The 24,026-nt window shown below is 44.0% G+C and overlaps 1 protein-coding gene across 7 annotated transcripts in view; it reads left to right on the top strand.

Annotated features, from left to right (window-relative positions):
• Nucleotides 1-24,026, top strand: part of LOC139993603 (uncharacterized) — an 80,726-nt gene that overhangs the window by 49,162 nt on the left and 7,538 nt on the right. For 6 of the 7 annotated variants that reach the window (XM_072015503.1, XM_072015505.1, XM_072015508.1 and 3 more), the window contains exons 4-7: nucleotides 19,030-19,179; nucleotides 22,648-22,929; nucleotides 23,640-23,726; nucleotides 23,843-23,891. In XM_072015503.1, coding sequence (XP_071871604.1) covers nucleotides 19,030-19,179; nucleotides 22,648-22,929; nucleotides 23,640-23,726; nucleotides 23,843-23,891 — 568 coding nt within the window. The remainder of the gene's footprint in view (nucleotides 1-19,029; nucleotides 19,180-22,647; nucleotides 22,930-23,639; nucleotides 23,727-23,842; nucleotides 23,892-24,026) is intronic. The other variant, XM_072015510.1, reaches the window with a different exon arrangement.

The following is a 24,026-nucleotide window of genomic DNA, read 5'->3' on the forward strand; positions in this document are numbered from 1 at the left end:
GATTTAACTTGGTGGATTAATTAACATGTGTCACTTAATTCCAAGAGGAAACGTGAAAATATTTAATATTTGACACGTTTTGTGTCTTTATACTGGGCGAGCTGAACAAGCTGATGAAAAATTTAAAATCCGCTCGTACATGAAAAAGCTGGTATTTTGGAAAGAGAAAATTCGTTAGAATATCCGTGGATGTTAAACCGAAAGAATAATTGTTATAGCTGATCCGTAGCCCTTTAACGGTGATAAACTCTGCCCTTGGTCCAACTGGATAACCTTCTATTCCCTTTAAAATCCCTTTACCACGCGTGCGTTCGGTTTCAGCTATTTTACGCTTCGAAATGTTTTAGAGGCACACGCTCGTTCGCTCTGCGTCGTTTAACGCGTTACAGGTGCATTGTATCATCGTCGAAACGCATAGTACTCCATTTTCACTTTCCGTAAATTGGATACACAGTTTTCCGCCCTTTTTTTCGCCTAAATTGCTACACACACATACACACTCCGGCTACATTTCCTCTTTCTTTTTCCGTACCCTTAAACCAAGAGCAAAAAAAGCTGTTCCACGAATCGAAATCGCGTTAGAAAAATCGGTTCGGATTAAGCGATTGCGACTGAAATCGTCATCGTTCCCAGTTAAACGGAGTGCGATTCCAGAAAGAAATTCGACTTTTTTTTGAAAAAAAAAACAAAAAAAGCAAAAATAAAAAGAAAAATTGCCAGTTCTAGAAACGCGTTTTTCCGTAATTAAACTCCATCCTTGGAGAGTGGAAAAAGCTGGCGAGTAGACGACAACGGGAAGACCCAATCTCGTCCAGCTTCCATTGACTTGGACGATAGCGTTCATCCGTTTCATCCCCTTGCGTTTTTCCTCATACACGTGTCTCTCTATCGGTTCTCTGCCGAGCCCCGTTTCGCCTATCCCTTTCTCTCTCTGTCTCTCTCCTTCTCTTGGTAGGTTTTTCTGCGTACCCACCTCTTGGTTGGCGGCGCAATGCCGGGCGGAGAATTTCCTCGATTCGTCTTATTGCGCGTCGCGAGGCGGGTGAAAAGAGACGAGACGAGCCGGCCGACGAAGCGGAGGACGAACGATAGAGCGAGAGGAAAAGTCAACGGAGAAGGGTGGGGGCGGCAGACCACCCTCGCCTGCCCCGGGGAACATAAAACTTAACAAACGATCAATTTTCTGTTCTTTGTTTCTTACCAGGCTAGAACTACGGTATTTCGCCACTCTCTGTTCCCCACCCCCTCGAAGAAAGAACGGTGGTTCTCCTTCGGCCCCAGCCGACTCCCGTTCAACCAACCTCCACCTCCACCCTTTTCTTTCTTTCTTTCTTTTTTTTTCGTTTCTGTCTTTCTTTTTCTTCTTTCGCTCTAGCTTTGCTCCCGCTGTGCTTCGTTTCGCCCCCTTAGCCTCTCACCCTCTCACTTTCCCTGGCAATCGCTATCTTCTTCTTTTCTTCCCCCCTCCCGCTCCTTTTCGCGGGGGCTGTTTCACCCCCTCCCTTTCGAGCCCGACGGCTCGCCGCCACCCCTTCCATGTTTCCCTTTTTGTATCTCCGTCTCGGCTGTGCGTCGAAACGAGCCGCGCAGAGGAGAGGCACTCTATCAAAGTAGAGTACGTTTGGCTTGGTTTATTTTTTACTTTGGGAGGGGTCCAAATTGTAAAATCAATACTTCCTCCTAAATTTAGAATGCCGCCACCGAGCGACGCCGACGCGCGCGGCCTTTTTCCTCGTTCCTTTTCGGCCTCGTACACACCGGGAGGCTTGGTCGCGCGCGCGTCGCGATGCCGCGCCGTGCCGCGCCGCTCCGCGCGGGAAACCGGCAACACACACAACGAGAAATAGAGGAGAGGGTGATGTCGCGCGGACGCCGCCGCCGCCGCGTCATCGCGCCGGAAAACAAAAGCCAACGCGCGGACGAGTGCGCGCACTCTTCGAGACACCCCTCGGGATCAAAAACGACACCAACGTGTAACCAGGGGGTCCACCCATGCCTCTCTTCCCACGTATACCCCGTACAGAAATACAGTTCAACCTGCGTAATTCGAATGTCAAGGGGAGAACTGAAATCTTCGAGTTACCGTGATTTTAGGGTCGCTGAGATTTACGAAACGAAAATCACTATACCGCTATTAAATTACTGTAACGAAAATTATTACGAAGGGATCCGTCTTACGAGTTTCTGATATCCTTCAAATTGTACGAAAGTCGTAGAAAAAGAATCTCGAAATTCGAATTTTCACTTGTTTTCGGTAAAGTCGCATGCTCGATTTAACATCCGATCTCTTAGGGTTTCCATCTTCGACCAAGTTTTATTCTTTCGTTTTTTAATTCTCGGTGCATTTTAATTTACGTTGATCGATTTCTTCGTTGCAGAAATAATGCCTTCCGTATGAACGATTCGTCTTCGATTTCAAATGCACTTTTCGATCTCGAATAAAGGTGTTCGCAATTACTCGAAACGTTTGTCACGCGACTAGAGTGGTTGGTTGAACTGTCCAGATCCCATCGCGGCTCGTAAGGTCAGGAATTACAGACAGCTGCTCCCCTAGCCTCTGCCACCTGTATCCAGGTGTGCTCGATGATCGTAGATGCGATCACGAATGGGGGGGAAAATAGAAGTTGCTTTTTCTCTCGTCTCCATTGTTTTGCCCGATGATATTTCGTTTTTGATAGCGATGGAACACCACGTATTCAAAAATAGTGCATCTGTGAATAAAAAAGTTGTTATTATATCCGAGAGATTGGAAAGTCAATTAACGAGTTCATTTGTTTTCCCCGTAACTCCGTAAGCATCTAGCAACGAGTTTATTATCTCTACAGCCTGAAATTTCGTAAATTTCGAAATTTCTCGAAAAGTCTTATCTCGACAATTCGTAGAACGTTTTTTCGATAAATGAATCAAAAGATAGACGCGTTTATTTTTCGATAGCCGGTCAAAGTGGTGAGGTACTTTAGCGAGAGACTTGTCACGTTTTTTCTTCTCTTTTTCCTTTTTTCTTTTTCTTTTTTTTTTTTTTTTTTTCGAGAAAGACCACGGAAAATACGAACGGCAAGATATACGCGAATGACGGCGTAGGTGGAAATACTCGTTCGGATTGAAATATAAACGACAGAGGCGATGGTACGATCAAAATGTAACATCAGTCGTGCTACAATGTTGTGGTTTGTTTTATGACGGTGGTGCGTTTACTTCCTTGTTGTTCGTTTTCACGATCGCCGCCGGTGAGAGGTTAAATATCGATTGCTGTTCGATGTAACGCTTTTGGCTTTGCACGTGGCAGCTGAGGTCGTCTTTTTCGTAAAATAAACCGATTTCAAGTGTCGGGACCCGACGATCCCTGATGCAGACAGCTTGATTTCCGACTATTGTTATTAAATGAATGGATGTCCGTGTTTTGTGAATATTTTAAAGCCCAGGACAATTTCTACCGATACGATATGCCTCTGCACGTCGTTAAACTCGTTAGAGAGATTGGCCGAGATAAGGTTCGTTTCGTAACTGGCATAGAAACACCATCAAGTTGAATCGTCGAGACACGTTGACGGAAAAAATATCGATTTCGTGACGAACACGTGCAAACAGAAGAAAAGTGATTCGTTCGTCTATTCGACAGCTAAGATGTATACCTCTGCTCGATATATATACTTAGGCAGACTTAAATAAACATATAAAATCAACTGGTAATTATGTAAACGTTGAACGGTTGTTATCTCATTTGAAACGCTGTATTATAAGAAAATGATACATGCGATATTATAGTAATCGTCTTAAGCACTTTCCGATCTGGGACCATATGGAAGACACGGTTTCATAAAAATGCGGTTTAACAGTTGGTCCGATGGTTTTTTTCGACGACCAACGTTCCGTTAATCCCGAGTTTTCTGGAATAGACGCGACATCGAGTTGGGTCTCTTTTATATTCTTTGAGAAGCTCGACGATGAAAAAGATGCTATTGGCAGGCGATCCAACGAAATGAAAATGAAAAATTCCAGCGAAATTTTCACCGGTGATCTTTCATCTCTGTAAACTTTCGCGTTAAAATCGCTGAACGATACGCTCAAGGATGGCCGTGCCGACTAACCGCATCGCGACCTATTTTTTCAAAAGCAGTTTTCACCTATAGACCAGATTCTATGTATACTCCGTACTAGATACCGAATAGTTTCTAGGTTAAATTCATTTTTCATTTATGCGAAATTCACCGTTCACTGAATTTCCCGACTCGTCACGAAACCTAAGTATATTCCGATCTTTCGCGTATTCCAGTCAGGGTGTGACGTTCAAAATCTAACATTTCGATCGACCGACCTTCACTTTCGTTCGACGTTTCGAGCTCGATGGAAATCAATTTCGCGAAACGAATCCCAAGGTTGGACGAGTCCCAAGTCGTTGCAAGTCGTCGTCCAAAGATCTCTGGGAAAAGGTAAAGGATCGCGCCACTTTAACTACGAATCGTCTGGGAACCTAGTCAACTGGCGGTTGTTCGGTTCGATCGTTGCCGCTATTTTTCGATCGTTGGTCACTATGTGAACCGACAATCGGGGTCGGTCTATCGATCAAAGCGGGCGCGGAAACGCAAAGAAAACGACAGTGAGATTCCTCGCGGTCTGCGACCGTGACGATGATATCCACGCGTGTTCTCAGGTTCTATCCCGCCAACAGGAGATGCACATTACAACACCGTGTGCCTCGCGGGTAATTATATGCCGTGCCAGAAGGGTTGCCAGGTGCCAGGGTCGTTAAACCCGGACATCCTGTGTTCTAAAAAACACGACGCGCCGCTTCCTAACTGTATAAATAATAGTACGCCTTTATTCCGTGAGCCAACAGTCGAGCGTAGCCGCGACGCTCGCCCGAAAATCATCTACATATGCGATTTGCTGCGAGATATCGCGATATGAAAACGATCGCCACTAATAATCAATCGCTTGTTGCATCGTAATATCGTTTGATATCTGCAACGGTACGTAATAGTAATGGAAAGAGGCGATAGATGTATAGATGTTTCTTTATAGCAAATGGAGATTGTTATCACCAGACTGCGGATTTTTATGGAAATTTATGTTTTTATGAGCGCAACTGAAGGAACAAAACTTAGATGGAGATTCGTTTCATTTATTAAAAATTAAAAACTAGCGCTAAATTACGAATACTTTATCGTGGATATTTTCTGTACTTTTATATATTTCTACATTTTATACTGTACGGTTTTCCATAAATTTATAGTTTTACATAAATGCACAAGTATCTACAGTGTAATCATTACGATGTTCCACGTATGTGTATGCGTTCTTTAGCCGGTTTAACGTTTCCAGCGAGACGATAATTCTCCAACGTTTCGATAATTTCCTGATGATTCTGTAAGTTTATTTAAATCGTGCCAAGCAAACGAATACTCATGGGAACGGGGTTGTACGTAAGTTAAAGCCACACGGCAACTTGGATTCGCATCGTACGCAATGAACACGTTAATTAATGCCACGGAATAAAGATCGTGCTTCTCCGGTCAGAGCACACACGATCCACCCACTCGTGCAAACATAAATAGAAAAGATTTGTTCGACGAGAGATTCGTTCTTGGAGCACGCGCTCGACAAAGACTCGATTAACACCGACGAGCAGGTAAACAAAGCGTTCATTAAACGACGCGTTGCCGGCAATGAAACGAAGAGAAAAAGGAGGTCGAAATTCGGTGACACCGGTGTGAAAAAAAGGAAAAAGAAGAAAGTAGTGAAAACGCAGCCGGTCTCACCGACACCCCGGGGAAAATCGGCGCGTTGGTGATTCTTCAAAAGCCCGGGTGGGAAACGCGCGCTTGAATTTTCTCCCGGTGCGCGTCGGGACAACCGGACGGACGAAGAAAGAGGATAGCGAAAGCACGAGTACCAAACAGAGAGAGAGAGAGAGAAGAGAGAGACAGAGAGGACGAGTGCTCTCGCACGTGTTAATGGGATTTTACGAGCGACGCGTGGCGAAGGAAAAGGTCGTTTCACGAAATTAACACCCGCCGAAGCGAGTGAACTCGTAAAAAAATATAATCGATATTTTCGTACAGGCGTAAGTACTTTTTTCTCCATCCTTCCTCCCCCCCCCTCTCTCTCTCTCTCTCTCTCTTTTGTCGTCTGCGTTCACACTGAGTCACGCTTCTCTTCCCTCGAAACACACACACACACACAACCGATTCTCCTTCTCTCTCCTACCATCAGCAGTGGCGTAGAAGATTAATTTGTTTTACTCGTGTCTCGGAGTTTAATATTTTTCATTAGATCTCGCTCTTGCTCGTTTCCCTCGGCCCCTATTGGCGTACATCTACATTGTCGCAGCTGTCTCGACGTCTCGCGAGCCACGTTTCAACGTAGCAATTCGCAGACCAAGCTTCGCGATGACGAAGAATCGCGCCACCTATTCGCAGGCCCTTCGGGATCCACCGATCTACTCCACGCCTCGACGAAACTTGCAATTTCAGCTCGCACGCGATCCGAGCACCGTTCCCACGGATAACTGTATTTTATAAAAATTTATGCACTCACGCGGTTGTTTACCGCGTAAATATCCTAATCGATCGTTCGTCCAACTTATTTGAATAAACGTCGGATGTTAACGTCATTCGAGCCTTCTCAGCAGTTAACTCGATCAACCTTACCTTTCATGCAGCTTTTTCATCTTCTTGCATACTCCTTTACTTTACTACGTGTTATCACTAGACACGATTATTGCGAAATCAGTGTTCGTTATCTTAAGAAAGAGACGAGTTATTCTTATAAATGTACTTCTTCCTTTCTGTACTTCGATTTATGAAGTTGATCCGGTAAACTCGTTCGACCGAGGGTATTTACGAAAGCAGATGGGTTTCAACGAGTGTTAATTGCGTAATGAACAGAATCACCTATGTTCGAATTTCCCGCCTCTGATAGAGCGTTGAAATATTTTTCACGGTATTTCCTCTAATCTTTCAACGAATATTCAGAAATATTATTTCTGTTCGTTATTTCCATACGAAAATTACCGCGTAGTGGCGTAGGAATTTCAAGTATCGGTAAAATTGATATCATTACCAACGGTAGAAAACGCTCTTGCCTTTGATACACCAAGAATAAAGAACGATGATTCGCGTATGTGCAATCTTATCGATCGTCCGTACGAAAGTTCGATCGACATATAGCCGTATAGAAATTCTGGGGAACTTTGGCTTACGTGTTCCAAACAACAAACGACGTTCGTCGTAGCGATCTCGAATTACAAGTATATGTGTATATAGTGTCGGGCGAAAGGTTCACGTTCGGTCAAGGGGTGTAACCAATCATGTTAGCTCTCGTCGCGTGTGATTGGAGGAGATAGATTGATTACGATTGATTGATTGCGATTTTTGAATGTATTTACGCACAAAAGTAGCGTGCGTGTACACGCGCACAGACAGCTGTATTGTCACGATACTTAAACGGTTTCGCGACGTGTGAAGCGATTTACAGATAGATGGCGATTTAACTTGTCTGCTCTGAGGTATGACCGCGGTTCTGCGACTAAAGCGCACCGTTTCACCATTGTTAACGCTATAATATACTTTTATTGTTATTAATATTACTATTAATATCGATAATATAGTTTTGCCTTTAGATAGGCGACGCGCTCGGTGCCGGCCTATTGCGAGACGCGTATACTGTTCGGCTTGACTTTGTTCTCGAACGGGACAAGAAAGAACACGGAGAACGGGCGACAGGCTGGAGATAGCGGCAAATTATAAAGTGATCGGCCGAGCAGCACACGACACGTCAGAATCGCTAATACCAGAGCGAGAAAGCATTACGCGTATTCTATGCGTCTTTTATTAAACGATGTCACTGTTCGTTCGAGCAGAAAAATTTATGACTTTTCGCTTTCGCGGACCTCTTACTCGTTCTTGGATTTCACACTCTGTCGGCAAGTTGTTTATTTCGAGACAGAAACGTACCTCGTATCCTTCTTTCCGTTGCGCCTTTCAGAGGAGAACCGAAAGCCAGTGCTATGCGGGGATATGCGTGGAGGTGTCGGAATGTAACACCCCAGTGGAATTCGAGAGGTTACGAGTTATGTCGTGGGGATCTTTCGATCGGTCTTCGTACGACCGTTTGGAAACTCCGAGGTTTGTCACAGGATCTCGCCTATCGAGCTATGGAAAGTGCTGCGAGGAATTTAAAAGTTCCTGGTACCGCAAATCCATTAAATCAGGTGTCATCCGAGTACTAGGCACGCAGATGGTCGTAGCAGTAAAATTTTACATTTGTCAAAAATAGCGATTGTTCTTGATTGTGGTGTAAAGTTGGCGTAACGGAATAGTCGGTAGATCGCGTTATAACGAGGTAACTCGATTTGCAAAGTGGCACGACAAAGCGGTAAAAAGAGCTTGATTCGAGATACTAATGGTAGAGATGCGTCGATAAAACTCATCTCAGCGATCTGGAAGAAAGCATTGTTCATCATGCGGAGGGTGGTGTCGTTAAGCCTAATAACGAAAGTTGAAGAAGTCAATCGCGCTGTATTATATTAATCGTCGAAACGTGGCACTCTGTCCGCATTGACGTTTAATCGTATATCCCAGGAACATTTCGCTATAGAAGGCGTGGTTTCGCCTTATCTTTCGCGCGATTGGCTATCAAAGTCGAGCAAGGAACACGTAGTACTACGTGAAACGTTGGAAAGGCGCTTAGGATCGGGTGTGGAACGTTGTCTCGTTGGTTTTTCCATGGAAGAGAGAGGCAAACGTGTAACCAGTCAAAGGAATCGAGCAATGTGCCGGGCGAGATCGGCCTTCGCATTGCTCGAATTTTCCAAAAACTTTCGAAATCGCTCGAATAAATCGCACGTTGTTCACACACGTGTGCGATTTGTTCCTCTCGATCTGTCGGACAACGTCGCGCTTACGTTTCCTCGGTTGTTAAGTCGTTGGAGCGTGACGATTACAAATCAATGAAATCTCGCTGGGTTATTAGAAAATCAGCGCGTGACTACGTTCTACTTTGTAGAGATCGGCGTGTTCCTTACGCCACTGCGATCGTGGAGACACGCAAGCCCCATATACATACGGCGTGAGCAAGTGGAGACGCGTACGTACACTCCCGTTCATAAGTATTGGCACATGCATGAAAAGTTGAGTAAACTCGAAAAATCGTTAGGAAATTAACCGAACCGTTAGCAATCGCTATCTCGTTCGACGCGTTAGACCATAAAGCATCCACGTCCGACTAACGCTTTATGAAAAACATAGCCCGAAACTACGAGGAGGTCCGAATTAATCAAACAATCGCGGAAACTGTATTACGTACAAACCTACTACTATATTATAGCGTTTAATTTTACTTATTCGTTTCTTAAAAATTCCGAGCTAATAGTTTAAGACAATAACGTGTTCCAATTGTAATTGTAATATGTTCGACAAAACGTGTAACGTAGTGCAAAATAGTCCGAATTCGGAGATTGAAACTACCTCGGTAAAAAGAGTGGCGATCGAAAGACGCGGTACACGGACGAGAAAAAAGTTCGATTTGTTGCATCAAATTTTATTACTCCAACATCAGACATACCAGACCTTTCCGATCTAACGTTAAGAACGAAATAACGAATTCTCGGACGTTTTGAAAATTACCTAATAATTTTTCGAGTTTACTTAGGTCTTGATAAGTATCCTAATACTTCTGAACTGGGATGTACATTCGGAGCGTACACACACTCACCTCGGACAATTGCGTTTGTCTTCTCTCCTTCTCGATTCCGGTTCCCTCTTTTTCTTCCCTTCGACTCCCTCGCTCTTCCTTTCTTCCTCGCACCCTTTCCCATTGCACCTCTCCTTTTCCATTTTTTCCTTCTCTCCCTCGCCGTCAATTCTGCCGTTCCCCCTTCCGCTTCAATCTTCCTTCGCCCTATCCTTTCTCTCCTCCTGACTTTTTTATCATTTTTCGCTGGCCCCTCTTTTCTATTTTTTTTTCTTTCTTTCCTCTTCCTACCCTTCCCACGTTCGCTCTTTGACTTTGCCTCTTTTTCTCCCCCTCGCTGCAGCACTATTTCTACTCCTCTCTGCCCCCGTCCTTTTACTCTAGCACGCTGTTTCTCATTATCTCTTTTTCACTTTGCCTTCATTCGCCTCCGCTACTCCATCCTCCTTTCTCTCTGTCTCTATCCGCAGCATTGTCCCTTTTGTCGTCGTGACCCTCCGCTATCCTCCCTATTCCTCCCTTCTCTCGCAGCAGCCGCGGCCTTTCCCTTTCCTCCTGTGATATCATATCACAGAGACAGCGTCTAGCTCGCGTGCGCCTGTGTATATTCCGCGTCGCTCGACGGAAGCAGGACCAAGGTGAAAATTCGAAATTTTTACCGTTCGCTTTGTCACGGCCCTGGCCTTCACGGTCGGCCGCTTTCTCAGAATTCGTTCACTCGTCGGTTACGATCCTTCCCTCGACCTAGAACGCGTTATGCCACCAGTTGGTCCCGCGTTACAGCTGCGACCAGGCGAACTTGTAACGCTACATAGAGATGGCCGTGCCGTGTTCGCCGATAATCTAATAACGTTCTTTGGAACGCGGTAGACTGAGTAGGTCGTACAAATTGCTAATACTTTGCTACCATTCGACCAGTTCGCACGCCTCGCGTGTTTCGCTTCGATTTTGTTGCTGGAGAACGGTTACGTAATTTCACGCAACGAGCCAGTTTGTTAACGATCCCATATAGTTGCATTCGACTGGATGAAAAAGAACTCGAACGATTGATACCAAATCCAACGAAATTGCGCAACGCCTACGAGCTTCTAAAGTCGAAAGCAGAAACGTTGGAGCACTCGCGAGGCGAACGTGTTGGTTTTTACTGATTTCGGCTCTCCATTCATCGATGGAATACGATGAACTTGGGAGATATATAGTCGGCCACATGCAAATCGTGCGTATGCGTTATTTATGGAATTACGTAAGACGTTTCTTTTTCCTCTTTTTTTTTTTTTTTTTTTGTGTGTGCGAAGAGAATCTGTTTGGATGGTCTCTCGCTAATATAAACGACAACCGGCTGCCTCGCGAGTGTCGTCGACCTCGCTCCACGATCACTTTCAGCGTCACAACGGGAACTTCGATTCGATCCAAGGCTCTCGCCCTTTCAGACCCATCTTCGTCTTCTTTTTCCTCTCCTTTTTCTTTCTTCGCTAGACTTTTACGTTGTATCGATTCCTCGATCGTTAGAGACGTCGGTTTGTGCTAATTACATTTCGTCATATCTTTCCGTCCCGATGTGACCAATAATCTAAATTACCCGCTACGTCGTAACAAACTTACTGGAAATTCCCTCGCAGGAACAGATTGATAGAGAAATTAGATACCGGGATAGATTTTTTTATTTGCATTGTGTAATCGTTGGTCGATAAGAATGTAATGTGTCGTGGACTCTGATTGCTCTTTCCTTCTCGCAGAAAATTCGACAGCAACTCAGGAAGCTTGTCTAGACCGTTTGCCTTGTTTTATAAAAGTCCTTTTAACTTCGAAACGTTCAGTTACAGGCTCATTAACCTCTTTCGTGCAATGGTTTTAACGAAACGCGAGATTAGTTTGGAAAAGTGGAAAAAAAGAAAAGTGTGCAGAGGAGATGCACGAAAAAAGTCCTTGGCGAAATCGGATTTAATTTCGTTGCTCCGATTTCTTCCAACAGCTTGTTAGTATTTTTTCTTCTCTCTTTCTCTCTCTTTTCTTACACTCTCCTTCCGCTGCTCGATATTACGAAACGAAACGTCGCGTCGTGCACGCGTTTCGAAGACGCAGATTCGATTTTTTGGCTGCGAGTCCCTTCTTCAAGGGCGCACCTACCTCCGTCGCGCCCGCAAATTCCTTTTTACCCTTCTGTTTCGTTTTCCTCCTGCGCTGTCTGTTCCAGTGTCTCTCCCCTTTTGCTTCTCCTCGTCGGTCGCCAGAAACGGGAAACGCCTGAACTATCGATCGAATTACGTAACTACAGGCAGAGGCCGGTAATCTCGTTTTTCTAATGAACTTCGTAGCGAGCGAATGCCCCTTGCGTCGGACGACAGCCACAAACCGTGCGTCATATTTCGTCGCTCGATCAAAAACTATGTCTTCTTCTTCAACCATCCGCTCTACCCTCCTTCGACGATCCAACCCTCCAAACGCAAACACATCGACTAACTTTCTCTGGCTCTTTGTCCACCTTTGTTCCATGGTATTTAAATATTTTAGCCGAAACATCGAGCAGGATATTTAACCGATAGAATTACTCGTTGGAGAATCATCGACTCGTTTGCCACGTGCTTCCGACGTGTACGTCAAAAGTAGAAAACGTCCCGGTTACGCTTTCTCAGACGTTAAACGGGAATAATATGGATTACACGGTGAAGCAGCGTTCGCATTTATTATTTTTCCTGCATTGGTAATGACAATGAACGAGTCGCAAAAGCGAACCTTCGCTTTCTAAATATTACTTTAACAGGTTTTGGTGCTCTTTCGACACGCGTTTCGATTATTTCGCGTTGCCACTGAAATTCGCTAGACTGTGTACATTGTCGGTTATCCGGTGCTGCTTTAAACCGATCACATTTTCGTCAAGAGCAGAACGATCGACCAGCAGAAAAATCATCGACACGGTCCGTTATCGCGTGTTTGTTGATCCGTCAACCGCTAAACAATAGTTGGTATATATTTTCGATTGTTCGACCAGAGAGGTTCAGTGCCGTAAAGGCCAGTTAAGCAAAAGTCTACTCCGCGTGTGAGATATGTTTTTTACTTTTCGTAAAAATGGCAGCGTTTGTTCTCTGTTTCGAAGGAGGCGTTAAAGTCTCCAAAGGTTCGGCGGGTAGAAAAAAAGCTGACTACCGTCTCTTCGAACGAAAGCCTCGTGTTCTTTCTCGAAAGACCGTGGCAATTTCCAGGCGAGACGAGAACGCCGAAAGAGCGTGTGCGAAGGTTGGCTGGTCGAGACGGCGAATGGCAAAGGCAAAACGACTAAAGGGGTGAAAAATTCGCAACGATCGTGAGAGACAGTCGCGTCTCGTGGCCTGTGCCGACGCGACGTGGCGTTATTGCAGCGAGGCAACGAGGCCGCGCATATCAATAAATAACCGTAAGGCAGCGTTAACATCAACAACGATACGTCGGCTATCATTCCGTGCTTCTTTGCCACCACCCCCCTCGGTCGGGTCCGCGTCAGCCCCACGGGGGTGTGCACACGTAGGTACAATCGATTGCGTCTGCCAAGCTTTTACGCCGGGGAGAGAAAACCGGCGAATCGACAAATTCGACGCGGCGCACCCCCGTCTCCGAGGAAGGGGTCGCTCACCATCGGCCCCGTCCATTTATATCCTCCTTTCGTCCTCCTCTTTCCTACCCACCCCTCATCCTCCTACCCCATCCTCCTCGTCCTCCTCTTCCTCCTCCTCGTCCTCCTCCTCCTCCTTCCTTTCTCCGGGCCACCCATCCTCCTTTCTCCTTCCTTTTCTCTTTCTTTCTTTTATTTTTTATTGCTATTTTTTTTTATATTCCCGGGCGAAAGACGAAGCACCCCGTTATGCACGATAAAAAGTTTAATGTCAGAGAAGACGTCGTGGGCGGCGGAAACGAGGAAGGGCGAAGAGGGATGAGGTGGTATGAGGAGGGGTGGGTAAGGAGGGGTCTGCAACTGGGATGGGTGGGTGCGTGGGGTGGGTAGGCGCGGGTTCGACGTCGGGACGTGGCGGCAGAGGGGGAGGGGGGTGAAAGTGCCCGGGGATCGTAATGACTCGATATGAAACCCGGGCAGTGCAATTTCTTTCTTCTTCTGCCCTTTCCTTCCTCCCCCGCGCGTCTCGACGTCTTCCTCTTTTTTCATCGCAGTATTTCCCCATAAAAGCGGCTCGGCATAATAAAAAGCGTTATATAGCTGGCACTGAAAAGTAACGCGCGTCTCTCTCTCTCTCTCTCTTCTCTCTCTCTCTCGTTCTCTCTTGGTCTTTCTCTCCCCCCTCCCCACTTGATCTGTTTCGCGCTCGTGTATATGCGTTTATACGTGCGTGTGAATGTTTGTGTATAGGTTTGTGCCTATGTACACGTTTGTGTACACGTGTGCGTTTGCAAGGAAACTGTATACGTACGTACACTAAGAAACAGACACGGCGGCGTAAGGTCTTTTACGGCCTTATTTGCGGAGACGTAAAAATCGCGAAAATCAATACGGAACTTCTAACATTAAATATTCAGGCTATTGACTGGGCGGGGCCGAGAGCCAGACACTCTTTCGTACCTGAGAGTTCCTCGGCTTCTTCCATGGGAAACTATTCTTCCGCGATCGCGATACGCTCGCCGCGCGCCAGACGAATCGAGAAACGCAGCTGCTTCCAGATGTTTCGCGGCTTCTCCGGCCTTTCCACGATACTTTGATCCTGCTACCAGTTCGCGTCGCACCACGTCCTTCTTCCAGCAAATGTTCGGAAATTTTATTAAACGGTCGATAATACTATCGATGCCATGTGACACACAGTGTCTTTTATAGAATTATTACCAGAACCTTTTTTTAGGTGGCATCGATGTTAATGTAACCATCGACAAAATTTTGCGAGTCAGAAATTATGCGTTAGGTACCAGCATCGATAAATTGGCTCTCTCTTTCGTTCTCTTGGATGAGCTTTTCGGATAAAGGAATTTCTAAACGATAGCAACGATGACAATTCCCTAACGATTACGAAGTGGAAAGAATATTTGACTGAAATCGCGATTTTTATCTAATCAAATAGAGAGTCTATGAAAGCGTAAAAATTCTGAAAACTTTGGAGCTGAACCAACACGAGCACGCCAGGTTTGTATTTTTAATAGTACGAGTTGAACAATTGAGCGAAATCCTGGTGTAAGATTACCGCGAGCGTTCAACATGATACAGGTTTCCCAGTATATTATCATTACGGTCGATTACTTATTCAACGATACCTGATTAAGAAAATTATTTTCTTCTTTCTAGCACGTCTCGAAATAAAGACCAATCTTTTGTAATTTTTTAAATTTGCGCATTTTATTCTTTGCTTTCTAATCTTTCAAATTTCTAGCTTTCTAGCTGTTCGGCAAGTGAGTGAAATTTCGCTTACAAAATTCCACCCAGACAGACCGACAAACAAACAAACGTACGAGAAGTAGGCGAAAAAAACTTGTCAGTTTTTTTTAAATTATATCGTATTATAGTTAAAAATGAACATGTTTCCAAAGTTAAGCTTTCTAGCTGTTCGCGAGGTGAGTGAAATTTCACTCAGACAGACAAACAAACAAACAAACCGAAAAGTATTATATCGTATATCGTGTTAGCATTAAAAATGAACATGAAAAGTAAGTTAAATAAAAACTATTAAAAAAAAGTTGTCAATTTTTTAAAATTATGTTGTATTGTCATTGGAAATGAGAGCGTGTTCGAAATTTCAGCTTTCTAACTGGTCGACAAAATGGGTGAAATTTCGCTTATCAAATTTCACTAAGAACAGACAAACAAACAAACAAACAAACAAACAAACAGGAAAGTAAGCTAAATAAGAAGCATTAAAAAACGAAAAATTCTTCCCCTGAAATCTTCAAGTTATCTGATTATTTTACTTCGCGCAAAAGACTACGGGATTGTGAAAGACAGTGTGTAATTTGTAAATTCACCGATATTAGTCGGCAAACGATGGTGCAAGGGAGACCAGATTTCTACATCCTTTGGTACGAAGTAATTAATTGTTTACGAACGCGAGCATGGAACGTAGATATTTTTGGTACCGCTTTTCATTTCGATACATACCAGCGCAAAATGCCTTTTTTCCCCCCCGAGAATAATAGGATATTTGATGCTCGTTATGATTAAAAACGATTTGCGCGTGTGGAGTGATCAATGTTGCAATGACAATTTTCAAAGAGCGAGCCAGGATATTCGAGGTTCCTTTTGACGGAAAATTGTTTGATGTATGAAACGATTAACGCTTTAACTGAGCAATTATTTCCAGGGAAAAGCGCAATATCCGACGTTCTTTCTGTAACCGGCAATCAAATTCGACGTTTGCAATTGGTTGAATTGTTCCGGGCACGTTGTGAAAAATCGGACGATTTGATACGCGGAATTGTCAGACAACGTTTTCGATAATACACGTCGCTCTAACCATAATGCGACTCATAGCTGGGAAACATTTGTTTCCGCGAACAAAAACGGAAAAACAAACAACAAAAAAATGAAGAAAAGGGAAAGGGGAAACAAATTCATGATAATTCTCTCTCTCTTTCTCTCTCTCTCTCTGTGTCTCTGCCTCGTACCTGTATAGCCCCGGTTAAAGGGTTAAGGAATAAATAATTCGCAACCAAAACGAAACGGGGGCTTTGCGATGCAACAATACACCGTGGTACGAATTAATACGTATTCAGTTGCCTCTTTTTACTTGCATGTAAAATTCTATTGTTATTTCGCAGAATAATTTTCAAGGAATTACGCGAACGCTCTGGTATACGGGAGTCGATAGAAACCATGCTCGAGCGACAAAGAGAAAACGAAAAGAGACGAACGAAAAAAAAGGAAGCAGTAAAAAAAAAAAGAACATAGGGGGACACGATTTACGGTGGGTTTACGTTTCGTGAAATAAAATGCAAATTCGAAGGGAAAATCGTACGTACGCTCGTGTCCCGTTCGGTTGACAATTAGAACTCGTGATCGAGTAAAGAACAGATTGGAAATAATTCCTTTCGTTTAAAATATTCATTTTAATCTTTGTAACAATTTTAATACGCCCCTTTTATAACGCAACATTTTATTGACAAAAAAGCAAATGTAAACTTGGAGCGAAATATTTTCCGCCGATTCTAAGGAAACTTTCGCGTAACTCGTGGTGATTTCTCGAACATAGAATTTCGAAAGAATCTTCGCGTCTAGTCCGAGGGAAATTACTAGGATAATCGGAACGAAATGTATTCTTCCTGCAACGCGTGACTTGTTGCATCCAGGCACGTTTCGTTCGTTTGAAACTGCGAAAGAATCGAAAAAGCATCGATTTCTTGCGAGAGCGCCGGAGAAAGTAATTTTTCCCAGCGCTGGCGGATGATCCGCGATGAAACGCGCTAAATGCGTTTGACAGGTCTGAAAGTATCGATGATACGTGACAAATCTAGGCTAAGCCAGGCTGATTTGCATCGTCGAATGGAAAACGATATATACCCGGTTTAATCTCGGACAACAAACAAGTTAATGAACGGCAGCGAGGGTAATAAATTTCCCGCAGATTGAAAACAATTTATATTCTACATAATGGCGATATCGATATCTTTTAAACTAAGCACTCCGTTGTGCGTTCGTTACGCGAAAAGCTGGATGGCGATCTTTTAAATTGAAACTGGCAAATAAATTTTTCCAGCGACACATCGCTTACAAGATTATATCTTGTATATTTCGCGATAACCAGATTAACGTACGAGAAAAGGAAAGAGCGACGCTAGGCGAGAAAATTACGATAGAACCGGTAGACAGGATACTGACGGAGGATGTGTCGTTTATAAACGACGTGTCAGCAAATAAAATCACGATTGACAGAAATACCGGTTGTTCACAACGGTGCTAAATACGTAGGCGTGCGAAGCTGTTCTTGAATCGCTTTAAGCCCGCTCCGCACTCGTCCAATCGATCTTAAACTGTTTCTTGGCTGTGTTTCCGTGCCTAAACCGATCTGACCTAAATCCAAGCGTGTTTCAGTTCTCAAGGCTTTCGATATCGATTCGATTCAATTTAACACGGTTCCCTTTCGATTCGGTTTCGTCTATTAAGATTGCTCCAGTTCGCTACAGCTCGGTTCACCTGTCTCCGTTTCCACTTCAATTAGGAGAGATCGACACCAACGTGTCCTGTTCCGTACGATCGAATTCAGTCTCGAAAGATCCTGCCTCGTATCGTACGTTTTGATTTTAATTTTAATTTTATGTTAAACAGAGAGGCTTAAACCTTCGGAGAATAAATAATAGCTACATGCACAACGATATGTCGCACCATGGTAGATATTACGTGATGAGCACGTGTGCAACTTGAGCGTGAAACACGTGTTTCTTTCTCTTTTTTTTTTTTTTTCTTTTCCTTTCCACGGGTCTGAGTGGAAAGCGTTAAGTTCAGGCAAGTGTGTAACAAGCTTTAGCGCTAAGAAAAAAATCACAGCGGTCAGAGAACGAGAGAGTAGCCTGTTCGTCGAGTGCTTCATTGACTTTCATGACAGATCTGCGCATAGTAGCTGGCTTGGTCGTCGAAGCGGAAATACATATTTTATCGGCACTGTTCGGAAGCGCCGCTTAAGAATTCGATCATCTCCGTGATCTGTTCATTGCCATCGTCATCGTTCCTACGTATGCGTATCCACGTATGCCTTACGTTCACTCCCATTCATAAGTAGATACCAGAACACCTGCCGCTTTCATACGAAACGGTACAATTAATCCAGAGTATCGAAGAAACGATTATTTTCTACCAAATGTATAATAATACAGTAAATTATAATAATTATATAATTTTATATCGAATTAATCTCAGCAGATTTTTAGTTTAAATGCCGTTAGAAAAATCTGACATGCGTTAAATCTCTCAAACGAATTAAACTTCCTAGTCGTTCCTAATGTTAATTACACTTTCTGTCGTAATAATTATGATACTTTCATGGTACTTACGAACAAGGATATACTACATATATGTGTGTGCTTTTACGTACGTTACGTTTGCGTACCTCTGTGTATGCCAGCGTATGTACGTGTGCGCGCGGAATAACAGCTCACGTGCGGCGTGCCAATTTTCGGGGTAATTAATGAAGAGCGACGCGGCGTCGCGTGCCCTTATCCGGACCTATGAATTAACTTTCGCTGTGGTCCTCAATTTTCTTCGTTCTTGATATTCTCCTGTCCATTGAACTCGAATATTTGTCAAGGACGCGTTTGTCGGTCACGTTCCCTGCGCGTAACCGGTTTGCCTCGTTTTAATGGTCGATTTGCAAGCGTCGAAACTTTCGACGGATCGTTTAGTCCCTTCATTAACGCGCCCTTTCGCTTTTGTTTTCGCAGGTAGTTCTATCAGCGTGCAGCACGTACTTCGACACGATCTTGTCTCAGTACGAGGAGAAGGATCCCATTGTCATAATGCGGGACGTCAAATTCTCAGACATCAAAGTCCTCGTCGAGTTCATGTACAAGGGAGAGATTAACATTGATCACGTAAGTACTATAAAGCATTTCATGATCTAAATATATCTTTTAATATGTAATCGTATCGGTCGGATAAATGGCCACGAATTGGCCCACTGTGACTCTAGTCAGCTCTCTTTTCGTTACCAACCATAATTCCCTGCTGTCCAATTAATAGAACGAGAGAAGCTTTTTTAATATTTTTTACTTCGTCGTTACGAGATGTTTCAGTTGATACGATACCGAGCATCGCTATATTTCGACTAATTTTAAGAATCGACGTTGAGCAGCATTGATCGATTTGTAAAAATACACCTGTTCCGATGTATAGCCGCTGTTATGGATCAAGCGTGGCCAAATATCCGGACGCTTATCGTGCACGGGAAGAGAATTGGACAAAGTGGTTTGAGAAACGTTGATCGGGCTTTTTCAACGAGCGGCGCTGCTCGAAATGAAAACTGATTAAAGAAATAAAGCCCGCGGAACGTAGCTCTTTCGCCTCTCTTCAGACTCGATTGACGACTTATTTACATCGTGGACATTTACGAGGGCACTTGTATGCCGCTGACGGAGGGAAAAATGTCGCGGGGAACGGCGCGGGAACGCGGCTGGCCTCAATTTATTAATAATTGAAGACTTCTGGCTCTTCGAGGTTCGAGAATACCGCGCTTCAAAGCGACCCGAACTTCCCATTAATCCCTGCGAGCAAAAATCCTCCCGAAGATGCAATTTGTTTCGCCGAGCGCGGTCAATCGTTTCTTCTCGTACTCGTCTTCTTCTTTCCGCGTGTTAATCGAACAAAAGAGAAGAAGAACCACTTTGTCATCGGTGAAAACCGTCGCGATGAAAATCCAATCGATAGTCCTATTACACTGCCGCCTAATTAACGATCGAGCAGGTTTTTGGTCTTCCACGCTGATCCTATTTTAATCTCGTTGTATGTTCGTGTGCAAGTGCGTTGGTTGTTTGAACTATCACTTGACAAGAAACGGGAAACACGCGCGGTGGAAAACGACATTGCTCTGCATCGTTTACTCGCTACTCGTAAGAAAACGATAAACCGGCGTCGACCAATGGACACCGGTCTGTTAACATGTTTGCTCCTACCGACGCGCGTATGTTACGTCATTTTAATTATCCGCAACTTAATTACTAGACTCGCGGTAATTGAGCATTGACGCAACTATCGGATTTTTGTATTTATTCAATTATTTTAATTTAATGAAAGTATTCAAGGGAATAGATAGATACAAGACAGTAAATAACGAGGTTGAGAAAAGGAAAATGAGATTGTGTATGCTCACAAACGCAATTAAGAAAATACTATGTGGACAAAAATTTATCTCACACGCTCGTTCGATGTTTCCAAAATATCTTTGTACTTAAACGATGACTCTTCCATTCCATCTTCACACTTGAGAAATTTCCTATCGATAAAAAAATACCATCGGGTCGTAAATAATCCTAACAACACACTTACGAGCGATGGTATCCACTTCTCAGTATAAGAGGTCGAACAAAGAATTCGAAAGAAAAAGCAAGCGTAGGAAATTTGACCCAATTCCTCGATGAATTCCATTCGAAATCCCAACTTTATCGTGGGACCTTAATTTCTCTCTACTATTTCAATTGCCCGTCAACATAGTCCCTAAGAAAAGCAAAGCACCATCGAATACCGAAGAAACACGGAGGTGTACCGTTTCACGTGTCTCGTGCTCGTGCGAGGTGAAACGCGTGTCGCTGGATAAGAATCGGATCGAGGTTGGAAAGAGGATCCCGACATCAGCAACGGGTTCTCGTTCTTCCGTGTTTCTAGTCGTGATCAGGCAGTCGGGTTCGCGAGAGCTTTCTCCGGCTTGGCCACGTTTTGCCTGCGAAAAATCCGGCTCTGGTGAAAATCTGTGCACGGCGTGTGGAACGCGGGGCACATCGAAGTTGTTCGATCGTGGTCGGTAAATGAGCTTTGGCTGTCGTCGATCGGATTTGCGCGAGGTCGGGGCCGTGCGCGTGTTTTTTTCAGCGCCAAGCAAGCTGAAACGAAAGCGGGAATGGCGCCTATGGTGGTGACGGTCGTTTCTGAAATACACATTATCCGCTGCCGGAGACGCTGACCCACATAAGCATTTTTCCAATTCCGTTCGTGGCTGATAGAAAGCCGCGGAGAACCGTTTGTAGAAAGTTCTCATATTATTTAGCATTCTCTCGGTCGCTCTGTTATTATCGCAGCGAAAATTGGCAAATAATAATCGGACCTATTCCAGCGAGGCGTCCAGTTGGCCCGATACAAAACGTTATATCGGATTTTTCCTTCTCTGTCTCGTAGCCGCGGCGATCCGATTCATTATTCGCTGTCTCGAATCCCGGCTTTCGATCGAACAGATTCGGCTGCTACGAGTATGCCCCGGACAGGGCAAATTGAAGCGGCCAGGATTAATGGAATTACTAATTTTTACTTGTGCCGCGCGATCGCTTTTTCCTACGGCTTTTCGAGAACGAACGTAGCAGAGGTAATTAGATTTACTTAGCTCTGCAGCTGGACGAATTTCTTACCGCGTTCGACTCCTCTAGTATATCTATATCTGTGTACTGTAAAGGGTGTTTCAGAAAATTGGGTGGGAAATTTCAGAATTCGTCCAGAAGCCAGATCGATCGATTCCGTTAATTGAATAACAAAGATAAAACGATGATGTAGCAAACGCTATTGTTTTATTTTCAGTTGGGAAAATTTTCCTTCCCGAGCCTGGTGAAACTCAATTCTGTGTCTATTTAATGAAATTAAAAAAATCGATTAGAATTTTGGAAGCCGATCGGTTTGTATTTCGCATGAGCCTGAAGTTCGACAACAATTTTCTGGCACACCCTGTAGACATGCTACCCTGTAGACTTGGACGAAGGAACTTCCGCGAACGTTCCACGCGAGAACAAGAAAATACGTGGAAGCTCGTGCCAAAAACGTTGAAACGACGCGCTTCGTACATTATACCATTTATGCTCGTTTCCTGGAATCACCGCGGAAATATTGAAAGCGGATCGGTTAAAAATATTGCTGCTGGTAACTCTTGCCAGGAATGGTTAAACCACTGAGGCTTAACGTCGGCCGAAACGAGAGGGAACTCTACTTACCTTGATTAGTCGGAGAATATCGAGGATATCCACCATGTACCTTTCTTCTTACGCGGATTTCGTGTCTCTTTATTTTACTATACGTACAAGGCATTTCAGAAAATTGGTGCGAAACTGCTGAAGCACGTACCACTCATAGAAACAAGCGTGTTTCATACCAACTTTCTGAAACGTATACATATATCTTTAAACAAGGTTCGAAATTTTACCAACTCGATCGAAATCGCGGACGAAAACTCTGACTGACAACCTCTGAAAGGATTAAACGACAAAGAGCAGCTTTCCTGCTCGACAAAGAAAGCTCTGCATCTTTTGAAGATGGGATTCGTTCCTGTTTGCTAGATTGATTAAAATCGCGATGCGTCGATGTTTCAGACGAGATTGTCGTCCCTGCTGAAAACCGCGGAGGATTTGCATATCAAGGGCCTGGCCGAGGTGAGCTGGCGTAGCGATTCCACGCAAAATGATCTAGGAAACAGCGGTCACAGTCCCGGCGCGGCGACTCCAGGTGTCGAGACGGTCCTCAGGGAAGGTGACGCCGACGAACCACCACCTCCGAAGCAAAGACGCAGAGGGCGTCCGCCTCTGGACGACCCACCCTCGGCTCACGACGTTTTCACACCGAAAATCACATGTATCACCGGAAATGTACGTCGAGTATGGTTCATTTTAGCGTTCCATTTATCGTAATATGTCCATCAAACGAAGAGATTGCTAGAAGAAGAAGGCAAAGCTCTACTTTCCAGTAATTCGAATAAACCGACAGAAATCAATTTAAAGTCAATCAAAATCAAATTATAGACTTTTTCAAACGTGCTACAATTTCGCGATCGATTAATATTCAAATATGAATACGAGAGCTACGCTTCTTTTTGCTTTATCTTCCGCTAAATATAATTTAAATATCGGAGCCGGATCCTTGTTACTGCAAACCCTTCGATCGCTGTTGATTGAACGATCCTAAACGTTCTTCGTCTTCCCTTTCTTTTTTTATATTTATACCGACTCAGATATGCCTCTCGTTCTTCCAAAAATAATTGAAAGGTAATTTTATCACATCTTGTGAATTTTGCAACAGATATTTTATGCTTTGAAATGGATAGCCATTTATCGTACAATTAAACATCAACTGATGAAGATCGTAAAACTCGGCGATTAAGAACGCCTATCGATTAACAACGATATAAAGAAATGATTAGCATATTGAAGGTAGAGTCCAAATACGGAGAGAAACTAGTATTTCGTAAAATATCATAAAAAGATTGAGGCGTATCGGAATTAATCTCTCCATCACATCGATCGCAATCGACAGTTACATAGCGGTTATCTCTTTGACGCGTGTATTTCAAACGTTCTCGATTTCCCAGGAGGAAATGATGAGCGAGGGCGGTGACCACGAGAGTTGGGACGACGAAATGATGATGAATGAAAATAACGAAACGCCACTGCCGGTGGTAAGGATAGCTTCTTCATTTATTTTTCTTTTTCATTACATACTTGATATACGATCGCTTTGGTAACGCCCTACGATGATATTTTAACAAGCTCTGTGTATCGTCGTGCTTTGCAGCTATCGTACATGTCGAAGGATGACAACGCATCCGACCAGGAAAAGAAAGGTACGTGACTTGGTCGATCGAACAAAAGTAGTCGCGATTAGGCGTTACTCCGGAGGACGATACTACACAGACACACGTTCTATGCAGAGGTGCGCGTCCTGTTCGGTAGGCGCGAAGAATTTAACGTGGTTTGAT

This window comes from Bombus fervidus, chromosome 13 (assembly GCF_041682495.2).
Source record: "Bombus fervidus isolate BK054 chromosome 13, iyBomFerv1, whole genome shotgun sequence".
NCBI lineage: Eukaryota > Metazoa > Arthropoda > Insecta > Hymenoptera > Apidae > Bombus > Bombus fervidus.